Here is an 18413-nt window from a genome sequence, read left to right as displayed (position 1 = left end):
TTGCTAGTATGTGAATGCTTCTAGAATGAAAACCACTTTTCCAGGCTTGAATCTCCCGACTCTCCTTTAGGAAGCAACAATTACAAAGGTGCTGGTGGTCACGTGGAAAAAAATCTCGGATAGACACTGCAGCACAGTACCTGTAAACAGACAAACACCTCCTGTAGCTGATGAACATAGTGGAGCAAAATAAGATGTTGTCAGAATGCACTAAAGCTTCACATTAAATTGACTCAGGAAATTTACAATGGACCTTTTTTTCCAGTATAAAGATGTGCCAAGTAATAACTCTTCTCCATTGACATCTGACATTAGGCTTAAGGGAATCTTTTGGTTTATGTTATGATGTGAACTGATGTCAGCTGATCTGTTGGATCCTCTTGGAGCAGGCCCTCCCCTAACGCTGCCCATGCAGTGACCCCCCTGTCTTTGGGTAAACACAAGCGCCGGTGATCTTGGCCCAGCAATGCTCCGTCTGGCCTCATCACCTGCTCTTTCCACCACACACCAGCGCGAGAAAGTCCCAGGGAACGTCAGCTTCCTGTCTGCAGCAACTCCGTATCAACTCCACTGGCTGCCTGCTGAGCCCCACCATGCCATGTCTAATCTCACCACTTGCCTGCAGGGCCAATCTCACACCGCTGAGTGCTGGAGAGGCGCCCTTGGACAGCAGGATGGTGGGTGAGTGGTGGCACGGTTTGGTCTCACGGGCGGAGAAGGGAGAGCAAGCTAAGAGCTAATGGTTAATCCTGTGTGCACAAGGCCACTAGAGAGGATTGGCTGCGGCTACAAAGAAAACTACAGGGTATAGAAGCCGCGGAAGAGGAAAAAGAAGGAGAAATAAAGTTACATCGAGGCATGAAGAAAGGTAATGAATGAGAGGAGACAGTTGCTGGTGGTCACATGCTCACATGAGTCATTAGTTTGCACATATATATGGAGAATTATTGCTATTCATTAAATTCCAGCATTCCCATGTAGCCTGGTGTGTTGGTGAATTTTAAAATTAGTTATTATTATTAATATAATAACAACAACAACAAAATAAAAAGAAATGGATTGAGAAGAAGTTCAAATTTACAGAAATATTGCAATATTGCTGCTTCTGTTTCACAGCTTGCTAAAGAAGAGATAAAGAGGACAGCTTCTGGGTGGAGAAATGTGGAAGGCGGCATCGCGGACAAACTGTGAATTGGCGTCTTACTGGAGGTGAAAACCTGGTCAAAGTCCAGCAGTAGCAACAGCGCAGTCGACAACAGCTTCATCGACCTGTTTGACCGTCAGGAATGTGCTGGTATGAGAGAACGTGTGCTGGAGGGGCCTTGATGCGCTAGTGAGCTACATGTGTGCGGTTGGCGTGCCAAGATGGTGTGCGCCTAATATGCAAATTAGCCATGTGCCCAATTAGCGACATTGTCAGGTTTTTTATGCAAGTTAGCAACATGATACGTGCTTACAGTACCTTATGATAGACTGAATATGCTGATCGTTGTATTGTGCTAATGCATTGTATTCTGTGATTTTTCTAGGTCAAGAACCTAAACCTAATTATTTCTGCTAACAAATGAATAACAGCTTTTTTTTTCACGTTTAGGCATCTCGAAAGCTAAGAAATCCCCAGAAAACTTGACAATGGGAGCCATGGCCAAGTATGTAGCTCTAAATTAGACATGTTGTGTTCTTTCTAACTTACCGACTTCTAACTCTGCTGTTTAGTTGGCAGCTGGAGCCACTGCTGCGAAAGCAGTGAGAATAAAGCAACATGTAAAGGCATCGTCTATGAGCAAAACATTATAATGTAATTTGATGAGTTGCTATGTGACCAATTACTGTCCACATTAACAGTAATTTGACCATGATCAGTGAGATTGTGTGGAGTTTGCATGTTCATAAACCATTATGAAATAATGTGGGTTTTGAGTGAAAAACTTTGATAAACATACAGTATACTGAATACTGCACGTGCTGTGTAGAATTTATAACTTAGACCAACTCTTAATACTTTCTTTAATTTAAAATCTTTCATTCATGCCACTTGTGTCACAACACCTGTTTTGTGAAGGCCTTGGTTTAATTAACTGCTTGGTTGTGCAGTACCAATAAAAAAAAATATAAAAGCATTCCAACATTCTATCAATAAAATGTGTTCATCCTCCCAAAAAACATTTAGGCACTAATGTGCATTATTGTGGTTTGATTTTTTATTTTAAATTAATTTCAATTAATTGAGCCTGCAAATATGTTTTTGACAACAAGGACAAAAATACAGTCTGAAAGCAATTCCTCAGGAAAAAAAGCTTATTGAAAATCTGTCGTCACCAGTGGCTTTACACCTAACACCTGCAATACATGTGCCATCAACAGCTATTCATCACTCTGTACTTACTTCCTCCTTATCTGACACTCTGAGCTATGAGTGAGGTGTGGGTGACACTTACAGCACTTGTTCAGTTAAGTTTGGTCTGCAAGTAAAGTATCAGTGGAAAAGCAATGGAAATTAAAAAAACCTAATGATCACTTGTCCTCACGAATCAATGAAAGTACTCATTATATATTACATAATATTTTTGACAAGCAGTTAAATTAATATGTTGCATCTGCATTTACAGTATATTTACAGGGATAAATGCAGCAAAGGAAGCAGAGCTACTTTACAGAAGGAAACATAATACTGTAGATGTCCTTGGGGGACGAGCTGTGACTCAGACACTAGAAGCTGTGTATTACAGTGAAGGACGCAAACTCAAGAAGGTTTTAAAATCGTGTGAAGTACAATTAGAAGAGTTACAAAGGAAGTGGTACAGTAGATTGACTGCGTGTGCACTCTTAAAAAAACAACTGCAACAAAGGGGAAAAATAAAGCCTCTACAGGGGTGAACAGCTAGCTTTGTGTTAAACCACCGTGTGGATGTGTCAAGAGTCAGGGTGCTTTTTTAAAATGACACATAAACTGTAAAAAGGTTATTCAAAGCAAATTATTTTCTTACAAATATGGCCTTTAAGAGAACCTCTAAATAAAATTGTTTCTTTGCTAAACATCACTTTATCTTGAACTGTGGCAATTATATTCTTCCACATTGTATTTAGTTTCAGTCGGTGAATAAACACATCAGCTACAGTAGTAAATATTGGGCTTCTGCACACAACATGCACTACAAACGTCTACCCTCCCTTTAACTGTACTATGCAGCCCCCTCCTCCCACTATAATACCACGAGGAATATGTTCACTCATCCTAAGATGAGAGTTAGACAAATAAACAGCCTTAAGACGTTTGCATATGTTGTTTAATGCTGTTGATGGGCTCCAGGAAGCATGACGGAATTTGATTTGCAATATCAACGCAAAGATTCAGTAATAGATGCCCAAGTTTTGATTCAGAGGGATATGATGCAAGAAGACAATGAGGAAAAGTACATTTCTGAGAATCTGCGGTTCCAGGTGATTAATGTAGCTTTGTCATATGTATATAGAAGGTTAAAGTGACTGGGATGTTGGAGTCAGAGTAAGACCACACCTCTAACTATGTATAATAACTAATAATTAAAGACAACAAACAATAGCATGTTTGGTTGAGCAAAACAAGGCATCTGCATCACTTTCAGTGGCCAAGTTCATTTTCTGTTTGCTCAGTGAGTTTAACCATCAGCATATTATATTAATAACCTCTGTAAACAATTCAAAACAAAAAGTTCCACTGTTTCCAGTAGATATTGCACTTTGCTGTGAGGGACAGGTCATTTTACAGAACTGTAAAATGACCTGTCCTTGTTTACCGCCTAACTGAGCATCAGCAGAATAATACCAGCTCCAATTATCTAGAAGCAAATGAGAAAGATGTTTCTCCCCCTGCTCGAAACGGCCCGCGAGAGAAACCAATAATGTGACTTTTCTCATTCCTTGCTTCCTTTCTACCTGAAACTCGGTACAGCATACCACTGTGAGCCCGGCGCTCAGATTGCTTCGCTAGCAACACACAGACATAGGCAGTCACTAATGAGCTACGTTCGCTTGCTTGACAAAGGGAATGGCAGCTGGCGTGATTATGAAAATCTGGGACTTGACCAAACTGTAACTTGTGGAAAATGATATGGGGAAGGAGAATCTCCGGAAGGAAGGTGTATTGGGCTGGTATTCACTCTAACAGGACGGCACCATGGTAACTGAAGAGTAGAACTAGTGAGAATCCACTGGGCGTGGGAATATAGTGATATTGGTAATAATAAGAGTAGTTTAAGAGGTAAACACAGGCCAGTGAACAGCGGTGGGCTTTATTGTAGCAGCAGCTTACATAAGAAGGGATGACCTGAAATCCCCAGGGAGGAGCCAAAGGGGCGGTTGGCTGTCTCAGCTGCTGCGTGAAGGATTATGAGCCTTCATTTATCTGGGACATCCTCTTTACAGCCGTGACAGTTACACTGTAAGGCTGCGTATCCAGCAGATGGTGATGGCGCCATATAACTGAGTTTCACCTGAGCTAATAGAAGGTGTACGCCAGGTTTCCCAAATTAATCTGTCACCGTTTTATTTGATTAGCCACCGTGTGCTCTTTTATGGGCTGTTGACTGGAGGGGTGGTTCATAACAGTAGCCATTTGTAAAACCACAACTCCCGTGTCCACTTTTTCTGAAGTGGCTACCTGATACCTTTGTCCCCTTAATTCAAGTTAGACCCTACATGCATCACTCCAAAGTCCTGTGTCCTCCTCTTCCTCTTCTTTGAGCCCTGATTTGGTGCAATCCTCCTCCTCCTCTTCCTGGCCTTTCTATCTCTCAACCCCCTTCCATTATTTTCAGAACGCCAAAAAGAAAAATATGACAATAAAATCTCTGATTGTGCTGAGAGTGAGGGCTGGCCCAAAGGTGAACCTGCTCCTCTCATCAGCCTCAGTCCCACGTTTCTCCCACCTCCGCTGACGGCTCTGACACACCACGGCTGCCACTCACTCATTTCTCCCTCCTCGCACCACACACCGCCTGAACTCCAACTCATCTCAGTGAGAGCCCCCGCTGCTCACAGGCACACGCGCACATAAAGGCAGGGGGAGTTTTAATAATGATTTCAGTGTGATTGAATACATTCCGTGGAGAGATGAAGAAAAAGCAGCAGAGGTGAAAGACGGGCATGAGAGAGGGTGAGGGAGAGCACACGTGTGGATGGAGGCATATAAAGACTCTGCTTCTATCTCATTTGCAGACGCTCCTCTCAGTGTAGATTATAATGTTATCCCTGTGCCAAAATAAAGGCTTATCGGCCAAGCCGCTCTCATGCGCTCCGCCTGAGCATATGCTTTGAAATATGCTTTGATTGTGAGATAGATCTGCTTTAATGTAGGAACTATCTTCAAGTGCATTACCACAAATGTCACATAGACTTTTCTTCCAAGATCTTTGTTGTGTGAGAACCAGCGCAGTTTGTGTAGGCAACATGGTGCAGTGTGTTTATTCCACCATCACTGGTGTGAATAGAAACAGTGCAATGCAATGCTGCTGGGGGGAACTGACTTCTTGGTTTTAAATCATCCTCATTCATTATATCTTAACCAGGTTAATGTATATTTCAGGAAGGTTAGATTTAAGTAGAAAAGGGTTTCTACTTAAGATTATTATTATGAGATGTTTTCCTTCCTTGTCTCTAAAAACAGTTAGCAGCAGCTTTCAGTTACTTACCAAAATCTAAGTTTAAATCTGATTTCATAATTTTGTCATTTTAATCTCATCCCAATTTAAAAATGATCATGTATAGTGGTGGAGAAGTATATACTGTAGATATAGTCTGACTCTAGTCTGACCATAATCATAAATGTTCCGTTTACATTTGAAATGTACAGTATTTGTGTAAGTTTTGTTTGCAGTTTCAGCACCGATGACCTGCTACTGTGTGTTACGCAGTAAATGACTGAAGGTTTGATTGACCCACGTATCAGTGGTTAATCTGAGGACCGAGTTGAGGTTCAGCCCATTATCACTGCAAAAGGTCGCAGCCTGACCTGACACTGCAAAAAACATATAGAAAGAAGTCAAACTTTCCTGTTTACTGTAAAGTCTTGATAACGCACCGCAATAAAAACAGTAGAGGTTTTCTTTAATACTGAGAATATTGGTGTAGAATGTCAACCTCAGTGAGGTTCAGGCTTTTTAACAAGGCTGGAAGCCTATCTGCCCTTCGGCTTTCACCTGCCTATTAGAGTGGAACATATTGGCTAGAAAGGATTGTGTGTGTGTGTGTGTGTGTGTGTGTGTGTGTGTGTGTGTGTGTGTGTGTGTGAGAGAGAGTATATGCAGCATAGAATGATCAAAAAGGAAATGCATAAATGTACACACACACTTTTGTGTTTTTATCTCTTCGGAGGACGTTATGTCACGTTAATTTTCCTAATCATAATCACTCCCAAACTTTACCTTAAGTGTAAACCAGTTCTTTACTCTATGATTGTTTGATTTAATCTTGACCTGATTCACCTTTTGTCCCCAAAGAGAGGCAGTTCCCCACCGTGTGACTGTGTAAACAGATTGATGTCCCCACAACATGACAAACACGAGTCCTCACACACATGCCCGGGTGGGCTGGTGGTGTTGAGCCTTATCTCAATGCCAGAAAGTGGGAAGATTAGATTACTCACTTCCCTAAACCTTTAACTTGGTTACCATAGCAATAGCAGTGTGACTGGGGCTGCAGCTTGTCACTGTGAGGGCTGCTGAAGCAGGCAGGTATAGATAATGTGTAACAATCACCAGGGGAACCAAAGGTCAGCTGGTTATTTTCAGCTTCCTCAGAAACTCCTTATTCTATTCTATTCTATATTACATAAAGTCAGAGCAGACAAATGAGGTCATTTATTGGGCGTGTGCTTCAGCATGAGACTCCCTATAAGGAGCAGAGACTACTGCATTATTTTTTATTTTCATTTTGTTAATTATGGGCTTGAGAAAATTGTTGTGGGTCCTTTTATGAATTTTGAGTGAATGTGTTGTTCCTTAATATTTCGAGAGTCAATAAAACCATGAGGTGTGGAGTGCAAAGTTCTAAAATCATTTTGTGCATTGCTGAAAACCAACTGAGAGAGATCAATTGAAATTGGATTCATAATTGCACCACAGTGGAGCCTCGGCCTTAATTCAAATTAATGAAGTGTTTGCAAATCCATAGTGTTGTGGGTCTTATCATTAGATTAATTACCCCTATCAGACTATTGTATTTCAATTAAGCCAAGTGCATTGTTTATCTTTCCGTTAGTCAACATTCAAAGTAAATGTAAAATGAAGAGCAGATAATTGCATGTGCATACAAATATATTCAAATATCAATCGATTATTACTATGGGACAATTAATTTGACAAGCTACAGAGAGATGAGCTACAGAAACAGAACTCAGTGGCGCAGAAAGTCTAGTCAAAGTTTGGGAAATGCAGTATTTATGAAGGAAACGCGAGTAAGGCAGGTACTGTACAGCAGCAGAGCTGGAGAGAGACACTTCCAAGAACGCCGCATAAATACACAGGATGAGCAACACACGGCCCTGCTGCTCTTAACCCGCTGCTAACAACTCATAATGGACCTTTGTACAGTTCAAAGTGAGAAATGGCTTTGATAAGTTATGGACACCATTCTGACCTTGACAAAGCACTTCATTTAGATAAGAGTTCCTGTTGAAACTGCAGTGAAATTAGGTCACTTTAATGCCGGCAGCCCACGGAGCATGACAGGCTTTAAGTCTTTGACTTTGGGGCTGAGCGTCCTGTTGGCTGCGGCGCAAATCCTTCATTCAGACTCCGAGAAATGTCAAAAATGATTTATTTCATAAAAGACATAAAGGTTGCAGACAAGTCACTGATTTGTTCACTATACGTTTAAATAAATTAATAATTTATTGATCAAGTGCGATTTTATTGTCATAAACCGTCCCCAAACCCCCTGGATTTTCCTGTAGTCTTCAACAGTTTCACTGAGTGCGAAACAACCTACAGTCTAACAACTAGTTAGCAAAGGGTAAACCTTTTCCCTCTAACAAAAACTAAACCATTCACAAGATGTTATTATTCACACAAAATATATTGAAAATAAACTGATGTCAATGAAAATCATCAATACTGCTCTGAGCGAAGCACATTTTTGACTTGTCACACATAGTCTTATTTTGGAGCTGCCGCAAATGCTCTGTATTCTTCCTTAAATAAACTCAGACAGGAAGAATTGAAGCCCTTAAAAATCTTTATAGGTTTAAGGCTTTGGTTGTCCTTTGTCCTTCCTCCATCATGTGAGCGCAATTCAATTTCTCCAATGTACAATTTGATTTGGACAAATGTCTGATTCTGACTAAAGGAGCCATGTGACCAGACTCCTGTCCTGAGGGCATCGCTCTGCACAGTCGACTTGTGTTCTCACTTATCAGATGAAAAGAAAACACACACACACACACGCGCACGCACGCACGCTCGCACGCACACACACACACACACACACACACACACACACACACACACACACACACACACACACACACACACACACACACACACACGCGTGCGCACACACACACACACACACACACACACACACACACACACACACACACACACACACACACACACACACTGATATTCACACATATCCAGCGGCTGAAACTGGCCACTCTCCAGCTGACCTGGGTTTTTATGTGTGTAGATTTATCATTGGCCATTAAAACACGTTTGATTTTTAGCGGAATGCCTCTTCACAGCCGCTTCCTCAGCAGGAGTACAACTCTCTTTTTACAACCACTTTCTTTAACCTTCTCCCCTGCTCATAAAACACCAGCAGCACTCTTCCTCCACCTCTGCCAGCTCCTCCTCCTCCTTTTACTGTATCTCTACATCTATTTTGACCTCGGCCATGATTCTATCTTTATTGGGTGTGTTTGTTTCAGGCCTCTTCCTGTCCTTAACCTCTCTTTTACCCCACTGGCTAACAGAATATTGCACATATACTCTGTGGAAAGCAAACTTTAATTCTGTCTCAATTAACGGTTTAAAAATGTCTGTGACACGTTCAGGGTATGTACAGCTCTCACACTCACACGTACAAAATACTTGAACTGATAATGTGAGCATTCACAAGTGTTTACAGGAAAAATAAAGACTCTCACTTATATTAATCTACATCATGACAACAAACTCTTTAACCTTCTCCTACTTGAAGCATCTTTGTGTATTTCTGTTTCTGGTTGTCACTTGTTGTACTTGACATTGACACACGAACTGCTTTTACTGTACTACGGCTGCTCACTAAACAAGGCCACTCAGTGCATTTTCAGCCAGTACCTGTTGCTCTCAGCTATCGACACTTTAAAGGTCTCCTAAATTAAGCAGGTTAAGACGAGGTTCATAAGTTGCTGTGTCTGTCTGGTAATGTTTCTGTCTGCAGCTGATTAGTATTCTCTGATTAATATTAACATCATTTCTCATATTCTCTGACAATCCACAAATCTGCTCACGTCGAAAATGACTTTCACGGAGTTCCAGTCTGTTTGTTGTATGTAGGCATTCATTTAAAAATGCTACTCTAACTACAATTGTCTTTGAACGGTTCATCAAAGGAATAAATGTACGCATTATATTTCTGATTAGTTTGATGCAAATCGTACTGTAGTGATTACTTCTTACTTACATCAGCTGACAACACACAACTTAATTAACACAGATAATGAAACACTGAATGATGTTTTATGTTGCAATGAATCATCACGTTTGTTGTTCTATACTGTAGTTTGTGATGTGAAAGAATGATCTGAGTTTTTGCTATAGTTCATATTGTGCTCATTTACTATTTGTACTGTTGGAAAACACAGTAAGTGAATTTTTGTTGTAATGTTTTCCAGAAAAAAAGCATTTTGCTCATTCATCCCTCTACTTTTTTTTCTGTTGCTCCCTCACTCTTGTTTATATTTTGCTCTCCTCTCTCTAGAGGTTCTTGTTATGCTGAATGATTTGTTTCTCTGCCGGTGCTGGGACATTATTGTAGCTCTTTGGAGTATCGCTTTCAGCACAGCACAGTGAGAGTTACACCCAGCATCCGCCGCATCACTAAACATAGTGAGGTATAAAACAAACACGGCACAATGCTAACGAACGCGTACAGGTTTTTGGGTTGCCTTCAAGTCCGCGCAGACGCACAGACGCACTACAGTATATGTAATTACCTGGAACATAATGTACATTCAGATGACACACATGAAGATGTATGTTTCATTTTGTTCCTCTTGACTCCTGGTTTTTATCGCTGTCCCTCTCTCTCCATGCCTGTATTACTCGCCTTCTGTTTCCTCTGTTATCTGTTTTGTGACGCTCCTCAGGCCATTTCTTTGTCCATTCACCCCCCCTCTCTTGCCCTTTCTCTGGTTGACCTAGCACCCGTTTCATTTCCTCCTGGTCATCTTTGCGTCTGCTGTCCTCTTCTGCGAGGGATGGGGCATGCCTAATCTCCTTTTCAATCTCTTCGCTCATATATGCTTAGTGCAGCGCCATGCATGGGAGTTAATGAAGGAACTGCATGGGTAAACACACAGCAGCACAGACTGAGATGAGACAGACAAGACGGACGAGTGTAAATACATGCCTGTGTGCAAACACGCGCTGACAGATGAGCGTGGCTGCGTGCCGTCTGTGCTGGAGTCAGAGCTGACACTTGTTAGTCAATTAGGCAACAAATTAGAGTCTAAGTTGAATGACACAATATTTATCAGCTGGAGGATTTAACAGGATTATTTACAAATAAAAGTTTTTTTTTTAATTAAAAGTCAATTACAGCCCAAAGCTCTTTCCATCTTATTACAATACACGCTCACTTATCATAGCCTCCAAACTTGCATCTTTTTACAGCTACATGTTTATTAATTGCAGTGTTTCCCACGCGCCCACGTTTTCTCCAAAAAACAGGAACTTGTGCAGTCCTATATAAAAGACTAAACAAACAATATCGTGTGAATCCACAGACAGTCTGACAGTGGCATAGCACAGTCCGACAGTAGCATAGCACGAAGCTACAGTAGCCATGTGCTCCCCACGTGTGTTCCACTATTTTGTAATAATAATGTATAATAATGTCAACACCAGTTGGCGGAGACTTGCAAATGGCCGGGATGGGACACTTATCGCAAACATTCACCACAGGTTTCAGTCAGAGTGGCGTTATCATTCACAGCAGCAGCTGTATGCTAACAGCATTTTCATGGTCCTTTAAGATGTAATCAACATCTCCTGATGGACGTTTTTCTTTCTTTGGAAACATTTCCAGTTGCAAAGTCAAGAATAGAAATGACTGACTGAAGAACTGTAAAGACACTCACTGTGCATCAAAATGCATTTCAGTTGATTCATATAAAAAAATAGAATGTTGCATTTGAACTTGGGAGTTCCTTAACGGACTGCAGAGCTGAGTAAATTATTGTTTTTAACATCAAAGCAGCTTTAAAGAGCAAGAAAGTTAAATGCAACATATTTACTTTAAACATCGCAATTGCATTTGGACTTTATTGAGCTTAAGCTGAACTTCAACAGCAATTCAGGAAAGGAAATAACAGCAACTCCTTTACTGTATACATGCATTACATTCATGACTTGGTCTTATTCACATAACACTTGCTCTGCACTGTCTGTGTTCTTGCTGCACAGCCAGTGACGCCACTGAACAACTTGTGCAGATGAAGACGTTGTGCACAGAGACGCATATTAGAGCGTGGAGTTAGAGGTAGAGGTGAGTAATCTTACCATCGTCTCCTGATCCTGAGCCAGCATCTGTGGAGGAGAACAAATACAGTTATTAACAGGAGACTCACGCTGCCAAACATCTGATAAATGTGTATCCGCACACTTCTTTACGGTAATAGCACATCCAGGCACATTTAAATATTGCTTGTGAGTGAATGCATGTGTAGAGGAGCACGCTGCGCTCGTGGGCATGTGTAGTGAGATGAGGTTTGTGTCTAGATGAAACGATGCTTAAAGGGACATTTACAGGGAGAAAACACAAACAAGGATAACAGTAGGATGCAGGGAGCCTTAGAGCATCATGCATTCTGATATAGCTGTACATCGAAGAGAACACATCAATCTATGAACCTTTAGGACGGCAATCCGTTTCCAGTTGTCTGTGAGTTAGTGTTTCGCATGCAGCGACTGCTCCTCTCGGCTCTCCCACTGAATCTGTGTAAAGCTCCCTCAAACACTGAGCTCACTGAATTGGTTAACAATATGCCCGTGAAAGGGATACTGATGAGCACTTGGAAGAACAGCCACCGTGTAACTTGAGCCCCGGCATAAAGTGATCTGCTGAAATGCACAGGGCCAGAGACTATTCAGGGTCTCTGAGGACCGTGGTGAGATAATAGCTCAGCTCCATATGAATACCCAAGTGAGAGGGCCTTTTTTAAGGAGAGGTGCACACACTGTGCAATGCATTGGGGCCATCACAGCTCCAGAACAAATGGGGGTCTGACCAGCAAGCTTTCCTGATACTGATACTTTGATGACACAAGCTTTGGTTCAATAAAATACATTTCTGCGGGGACCAAAACGTGTCTGCAGAGTGATGATTGTTGAGGTCAGTGCCGCAGCAAACAGTCTGCTGTGCCCAGGGAAAGTCATTTTCAGTGTAAAGACTGGAGGCTGAATATAATCGGTGGGGTGGAAATGTCCTTCTAATGAAAGTTTAATTCAATTATGTGCCAATTTAAAATTATATTTTAAAATAAGTTGCTCCATTTAACTAATACTGAGAGGAACTACTGCACGTTTTACATAAAAACTTGTAGTTGTGTATTATGATGAAACACCAGCCTGATTATTTGGTCTACAGTAAATACACACATGTATGTACATACAGCAATAAACAATGCCCTCAGTCCACAGGGGTCCTACCTGTAGCGTCACCTGTCTGTCTAATCGGTTACCATAACGACGAAATGGTGCTTTATCAAATAACACATAAGCCAACTATAATTTATGTAAAAAAAAATGTACAGTGAAATTCTAAACAACACAGATGGCATTGGGTAGGTGTTAGCACCACGTCAGTATTACAGTGCTGTTAGTCAGAGCTGGTGATCTGTAATTTGTTTTTAATGTGGACTGTTCAGAGACTAACAAACAGGAGGAAGTGAGTGAGTTAGAAGTTATACTGCAAATAAACTGTATTGCATTGTACTGTAAGTACAGGACAAACTACAACCTGTGTTTGCACATTACACACAGAAGCCAAGCTGAATCACACACCATTATATCAAATACTCATATCGTCTGATCTAGTCAGGGCTTAAGTGTCACATGTGCAGCACCACCGCACATAAATAACATAAAGGCAAGATATATAACGTATGCATTTAGATAGAGATACTATCACATGTTTAACAGCCTGAGCTCTGTGTGAAAGAAAAATCAAATTATGAGTTGATGCAGGTTCACAGCGCCCCATTTTTCAGCATGCTAATTTTGGTACACAGAGCGAGGAACCAAGTACTGTGGTGTTTAACCTCTACAGTTGTTGTATTGCCGTACCATGTCCTTGTGTGTCCTTCAGGTTCCAGGTCAGAGTTATTAAAACCCCAAAGCTATTTAGAAACCTCACTATAGAAAATGAATCAGGACTGTCTTATGAAAAATGCGCAACGTGCATTAGCCCTCAGCCACTGTAGGTCTTTGGTGGGTAAAACCAAATAAAACCTTAGACAACCTTAGTTTACAGGAAACACCTGTCTGGAAACACTGCAAACACTCCATTGTCCTTACTTCAAATCCAGAGAATTTTCACTGACCTTGGAACATGCAGGACATTAAATGTGCAGTGTTTCATGAAAAGACTTAGCTTGAAGGATCAGGCTGAAGTCAGAAGCAGTTCATGGGAGATCAATACAAACCTTTAGTATCTGCACGAGGTCAGAAGTTTGAGGAGAAAACGACATTATTAGAAAATAGAACACAATTGGGGGGGAGAGACAGGCACAAGCTCCCCTTTCTACCTGCCTGTGCACCAAGTGAGAGGCCACAGAGGAGATACCAAACACTATTATTATGTAAGCCAATGGAGAGAGAGAGAGAGAGAGAGAGAGAGAAGAGAAGGACCAGAAAGGAAAATAAACGATCAAGATGATTTATTTACTTCCATTCTAAACAATGTATCAGATAGATAAGTGTTATTGACTGTACTATACAACAAAAAGCAACTGCTACACACATTCGCCCTCTGCACAGCACCGCTACGCTTAAAGTTACAAATGACGCTGGGACGTGGTCGTTCCTCATTTACCTTGACCTCGGCTCAGCGTTTGACACCACGGGCCACAATCGGTTCATCTCCAGCTTTCACGCACGTCCTGCGCCGCTGCGTGGGGATCGCGCCCCTCGGCCGCTCGCGTCTTTGGCCGGGTCACTCGGCAGCGCTCTTTCATGCGCTACAGGTTTTAGCCTCGGGGCAAAATCATGCAACGCCCCGACGCTGACTATGAGCCATGCTGACAATATGCAACGGTAAAGCACGGACAGCGGCGTCACGCAGGTATTTCACCCTGTGTCGGAGGAACACAGATAAAAACGGCGGTCCGTTAATGTGCTGCAGCTGAATTGCTCCAAATCAGAAGTGATTATAAATACACCTCGTGCCTCCAGCGCTACCAGCAAAGGCGGCGTCACGTCTCGGGCAGGTGCTTTATCCACACGTGCTTAAAAAGCAGCTCTAACCTGTGCGTTGCACTCAATGCTCTCCTTTGGCAGTCAAGTGACGGAAGTTGTTCAATCCTGTATTGTCCACCTGAGACACTTAAACAAGATCAGGTCGTTCCTTTTATCTGCAGATCTAAAGAAGGTCATGGTGTCTTTATCTCCTCCAGACTCGACTACTGCTACTCCTCTTCATTCTGGTATCAGCAGGATACGAAACATAAAGACTGCGGATGATACTGTTATGGGAAAAATTGTCTCTTCCTTATTTCTATGTGTCTTCCTTATTTCTATGCAGTTATTATACGAGTTATGACTTATGTTCTGCAATTAATATCTTATGTTTTGTCTTACTGTATGCATTTGACATTTCACCTAGATTGTTCAATGGTTGTCTCTGCCTGATAGACTCTCAACTCTAGCTCCCAAACCCAAGGTCGGGGAGTTGTGTCTCTGTCTGTTGAGACTTGGTGCTCCTTTCTCACAGATAGTTGGACGTCAGCGATGCAGGTGTGAGAATGTAAAAATCTTCACACACACTGCGACAGGGAGGAGATGGTGCATGTAATTTGATTGGGTTAGAAAGACATTCCACCCTAGTCGGACAGAGAAGCTAAAAGGCAGAAGCAACTTGAGGATCGTGGGCTCTTTGCATCACACCTTCGTGGTGTGTGCATTGATCTCCCCAGCTGGTTTTTGGTTTGTTGATGTGCACGATCAACATCCATGCTTTTTATTTGCTTTCCCCATTATTTTTATTTTCTTTATTATTTCAATAAATTGCACAAAAGGACAACTCTCTCTCATCTACTTCTTTATGGAAAATTTCCACCACAGAAATTGGCGTTGTCGGCAGGATCCCGCGGCAGCTCGTCTGGACGGTGTGACCAGGGACGATAGTCCTGAGGACTAGGGTCGCTCAGCCTCCAAACCTCTACAGACATTCAGAGCTGGGAGGACTGCTCACCCGTCTGGATCGCCTCTGACGAGATCCACGAACTCAGATTCAAACTCAAATCCTAATTTGGCTCGGCTCGGTGAGAGAGATTCCTTTGATTTGGGAAAAAACAAAAGGATTGGAACTTTTATTTTTAATTTAGCTGAAACATTTCAATTGGTTGAAAAAAAAGAAAAAGAAAAGAAATCTTCTATTTGGTTGAAACACTAAATTTGATTAGGAAAATTAATTAGATCGAGAAAAAAAAACCCCAATATTACATGTTCTTAATTAGGTGAAAGTCTGCTCTGGGTGGTGAGACGTCGGTTGCTAAGGGTTGGCTCGTGGAACCGAGCTTCCGTCTGTACTGAGGATACAGACATGTTTTTTTGATCTGTGCGTGGTCCACACGTGGGGGACTGAGTATAAAAGACGGCTTCTGAAAGATGGAGTGCGTTTGCAGAGTGAAGTATTTTCAAGATACGAGGGACCCGGGCCTAGAGGGGCCTAACGTTGAGGAAATACTTCGTGAAAGGCTCTGTCGCCAGATCAGGTTGGTTCCCTTTTTACGGAGACGTCCGATAAAAAGGCATTTTGGGAAGGTTCCGGCCGGAACACACAAAAAATCTAAGGCAGGAAACCGCTGGACTCTGAAAGACGGGTTCGGGGCAATTTGAGTCTTCACCACCAGACAGCAACCGTACAAAACTAAAAGTAAAAAGTAAATATGGTTATTAGTGCGTTTCATGTTTCCATGAGTGGGAAACTGGTTAGGGGTTCAAAAGGAGAATCGCTTTGTGTAAGGACATATGCACCTTAAAAGAAAAATTAGAGACAAAAGAAAATACTTGAAAAAGCAAAACTATCAAAACTAAAGCCCTAAAAGAAACAAAAGAGAGATGAGAGTAACAGGAAAAAAGGAGATAACAACTCTGGGGAAGAATTGTTTGCACTCGCCACACACACACACACACACCACACACACATCATGTTAAGAGCAAATGCTCCCATTGTTTCTGCTCTCTATCCTAATGCAGAACTGAGCGCGATGAGGGTAAATCCGGATCTGGACTCCTTTCCCACCATCAGCAGAAGAACCGAAGGAGAAGAAGCGCCAACCAACAACCAGAACAGGGTGGAAGCTCTGATACCACAGCAGCTGGAGGACACAGACCACAGCATGGACGCCTCACAGACCCCACAACGTCTGCAGCCATCACGTTCTGGGCTCATCAGATGAACCAGCTACTACAAGGCCTGCACCAGCATGAAAGGACTGTGTCTGAAGCTTCTGAAGCCGTGAAACTGTCATACACGCGTGTGTGTCTGACACAGACACCTGCTTATGACAATCAGCAAAGGAAAACAAGGACAGAGCAACAGCAGAGAAGACGTGCTCTGACACAGACACTGGTTGAAACAACAGGAGAGGCTTCAGACGTGATCGGCCCAAAAGAGCTGCATGCGAGGATCCAGGAAAGGTCTGTCATCGAGGAACAACTGTCCCATTGAAAGGCTTCACCCACTGGCGCTCACATCAGACTGATGGTTGGGGAAGGAGGAAGGTGACGGTTCCTTTTCACGTGACGTACAAGACGGTACCGCAAACACACACACATTCATACACGCAATGAAGAAACACGCTTACAGCTGATACACGCTCAAATTCATGTTCATGCTTATCTGCTCGCAATGAAGAATCGCTTTTTGCTCAAAAAATCCCACAGAGTGATTTTAAAATGATGACAAACAGCTAAATGACAACTGCTGCATGACTTTACAGTCTGATGGGTTCAAACTATTTTAACTTGCAACAAATTCAGTAATAAAATCCTCTATGTTTCTAAAAGGGTTTGTGCACAATATAGGTTTGTCTGGCCAGACTAGAAGACTATAGGAAACAAAACAGACTATAGAGAAAACAAAACAGACGGTAGAAAAAGAAACAAAAAAACAGACTATAGACTGAAACTGACTGAGACTGACTGAAACAGACTATTAATGACTATTAAAGGGAAGACGACAATTAGAGAGAAGTAATAATAATTACTGTACGTACCAGACTATTAAAGAAAAACTTATTCTTTCACTGTCTTGTGCAACATCTGACAGCAAGACACCTTAACATTCATTTTTGCTTTCAAACTTGTGCCCAGTTAAATTTTTAGGAAGACATCTGATGTGTAGTTTAGGTATTTGATTGATTTCCACTCCAGACGGAGTGCAGGTCACATCTACAGACATTCTAAATAATCCCTCTTTTGTTGGTGTTAACTTCAGCTCAGCTGTGCTCTTATCATTGGCTGCTGAGGGGGGGGCTGTAACTGAGGCCCTCACACAGGCTGCATCACAGCTTGTTTATGATTTCACACACACACAAACTGGCCTCAACTTCCCTCTTTTGGAATGAACACAGGTCTGCGCTTGCGATTTCTTTTCCTAACGAACAAAAAGATTTTTGATTTTTATTCTACAGTTCCACACGTCCCTCTGTGAAAACATGATGGAGACAGATGCAGGACGTGGGTCCTTTCGTGATCAGATGTCAACGGGGTGGAGACTGGTGAACGACTTCTGACCCCATGTGACGTATTTACCCACATTACATGCTTTTGTTTTTATTTTTATTTTTCAGAGGACGCTCTGAGCCAACACTCAGCCTTACAGGAAGCCCTGTTTCCCTGTGGCTCACACACAGACATGATGTAGGTTCAATCAGAGGATGTGAACCAGTGGTCATCACACCTAAATCTGACCACAGACCATGTGAACAACAACACCCTCTTAAA

At 42.0% G+C, this 18413-nt stretch overlaps 1 protein-coding gene and 1 long non-coding RNA gene across 2 annotated transcripts in view; one reads left to right on the top strand and one right to left on the bottom strand.

The window, feature by feature from the left end:
• Window positions 1–18413, bottom strand: part of tmeff2a (transmembrane protein with EGF-like and two follistatin-like domains 2a) — an 85254-nt gene that overhangs the window by 28460 nt on the left and 38381 nt on the right. The window contains exon 4 of the mRNA XM_029136283.3: window positions 11745–11771. Within this exon, the coding sequence (XP_028992116.1) occupies window positions 11745–11771 (27 nt within the window). The remainder of the gene's footprint in view (window positions 1–11744; window positions 11772–18413) is intronic.
• On the top strand, window positions 694–2150 carry LOC114846999 (uncharacterized). Its single transcript, XR_003784139.2, has 3 exons — window positions 694–868; window positions 1117–1294; window positions 1595–2150. It is a non-coding gene; the product is annotated as an uncharacterized LOC114846999 (long non-coding RNA).

Source organism: Betta splendens, chromosome 21 (genome assembly GCF_900634795.4).
Source record: "Betta splendens chromosome 21, fBetSpl5.4, whole genome shotgun sequence".
Lineage (NCBI taxonomy): Eukaryota > Metazoa > Chordata > Actinopteri > Anabantiformes > Osphronemidae > Betta > Betta splendens.
Note: the sequence above shows the minus strand (reverse complement) of the source record. Positions and strands in the feature narration are given on the sequence as shown.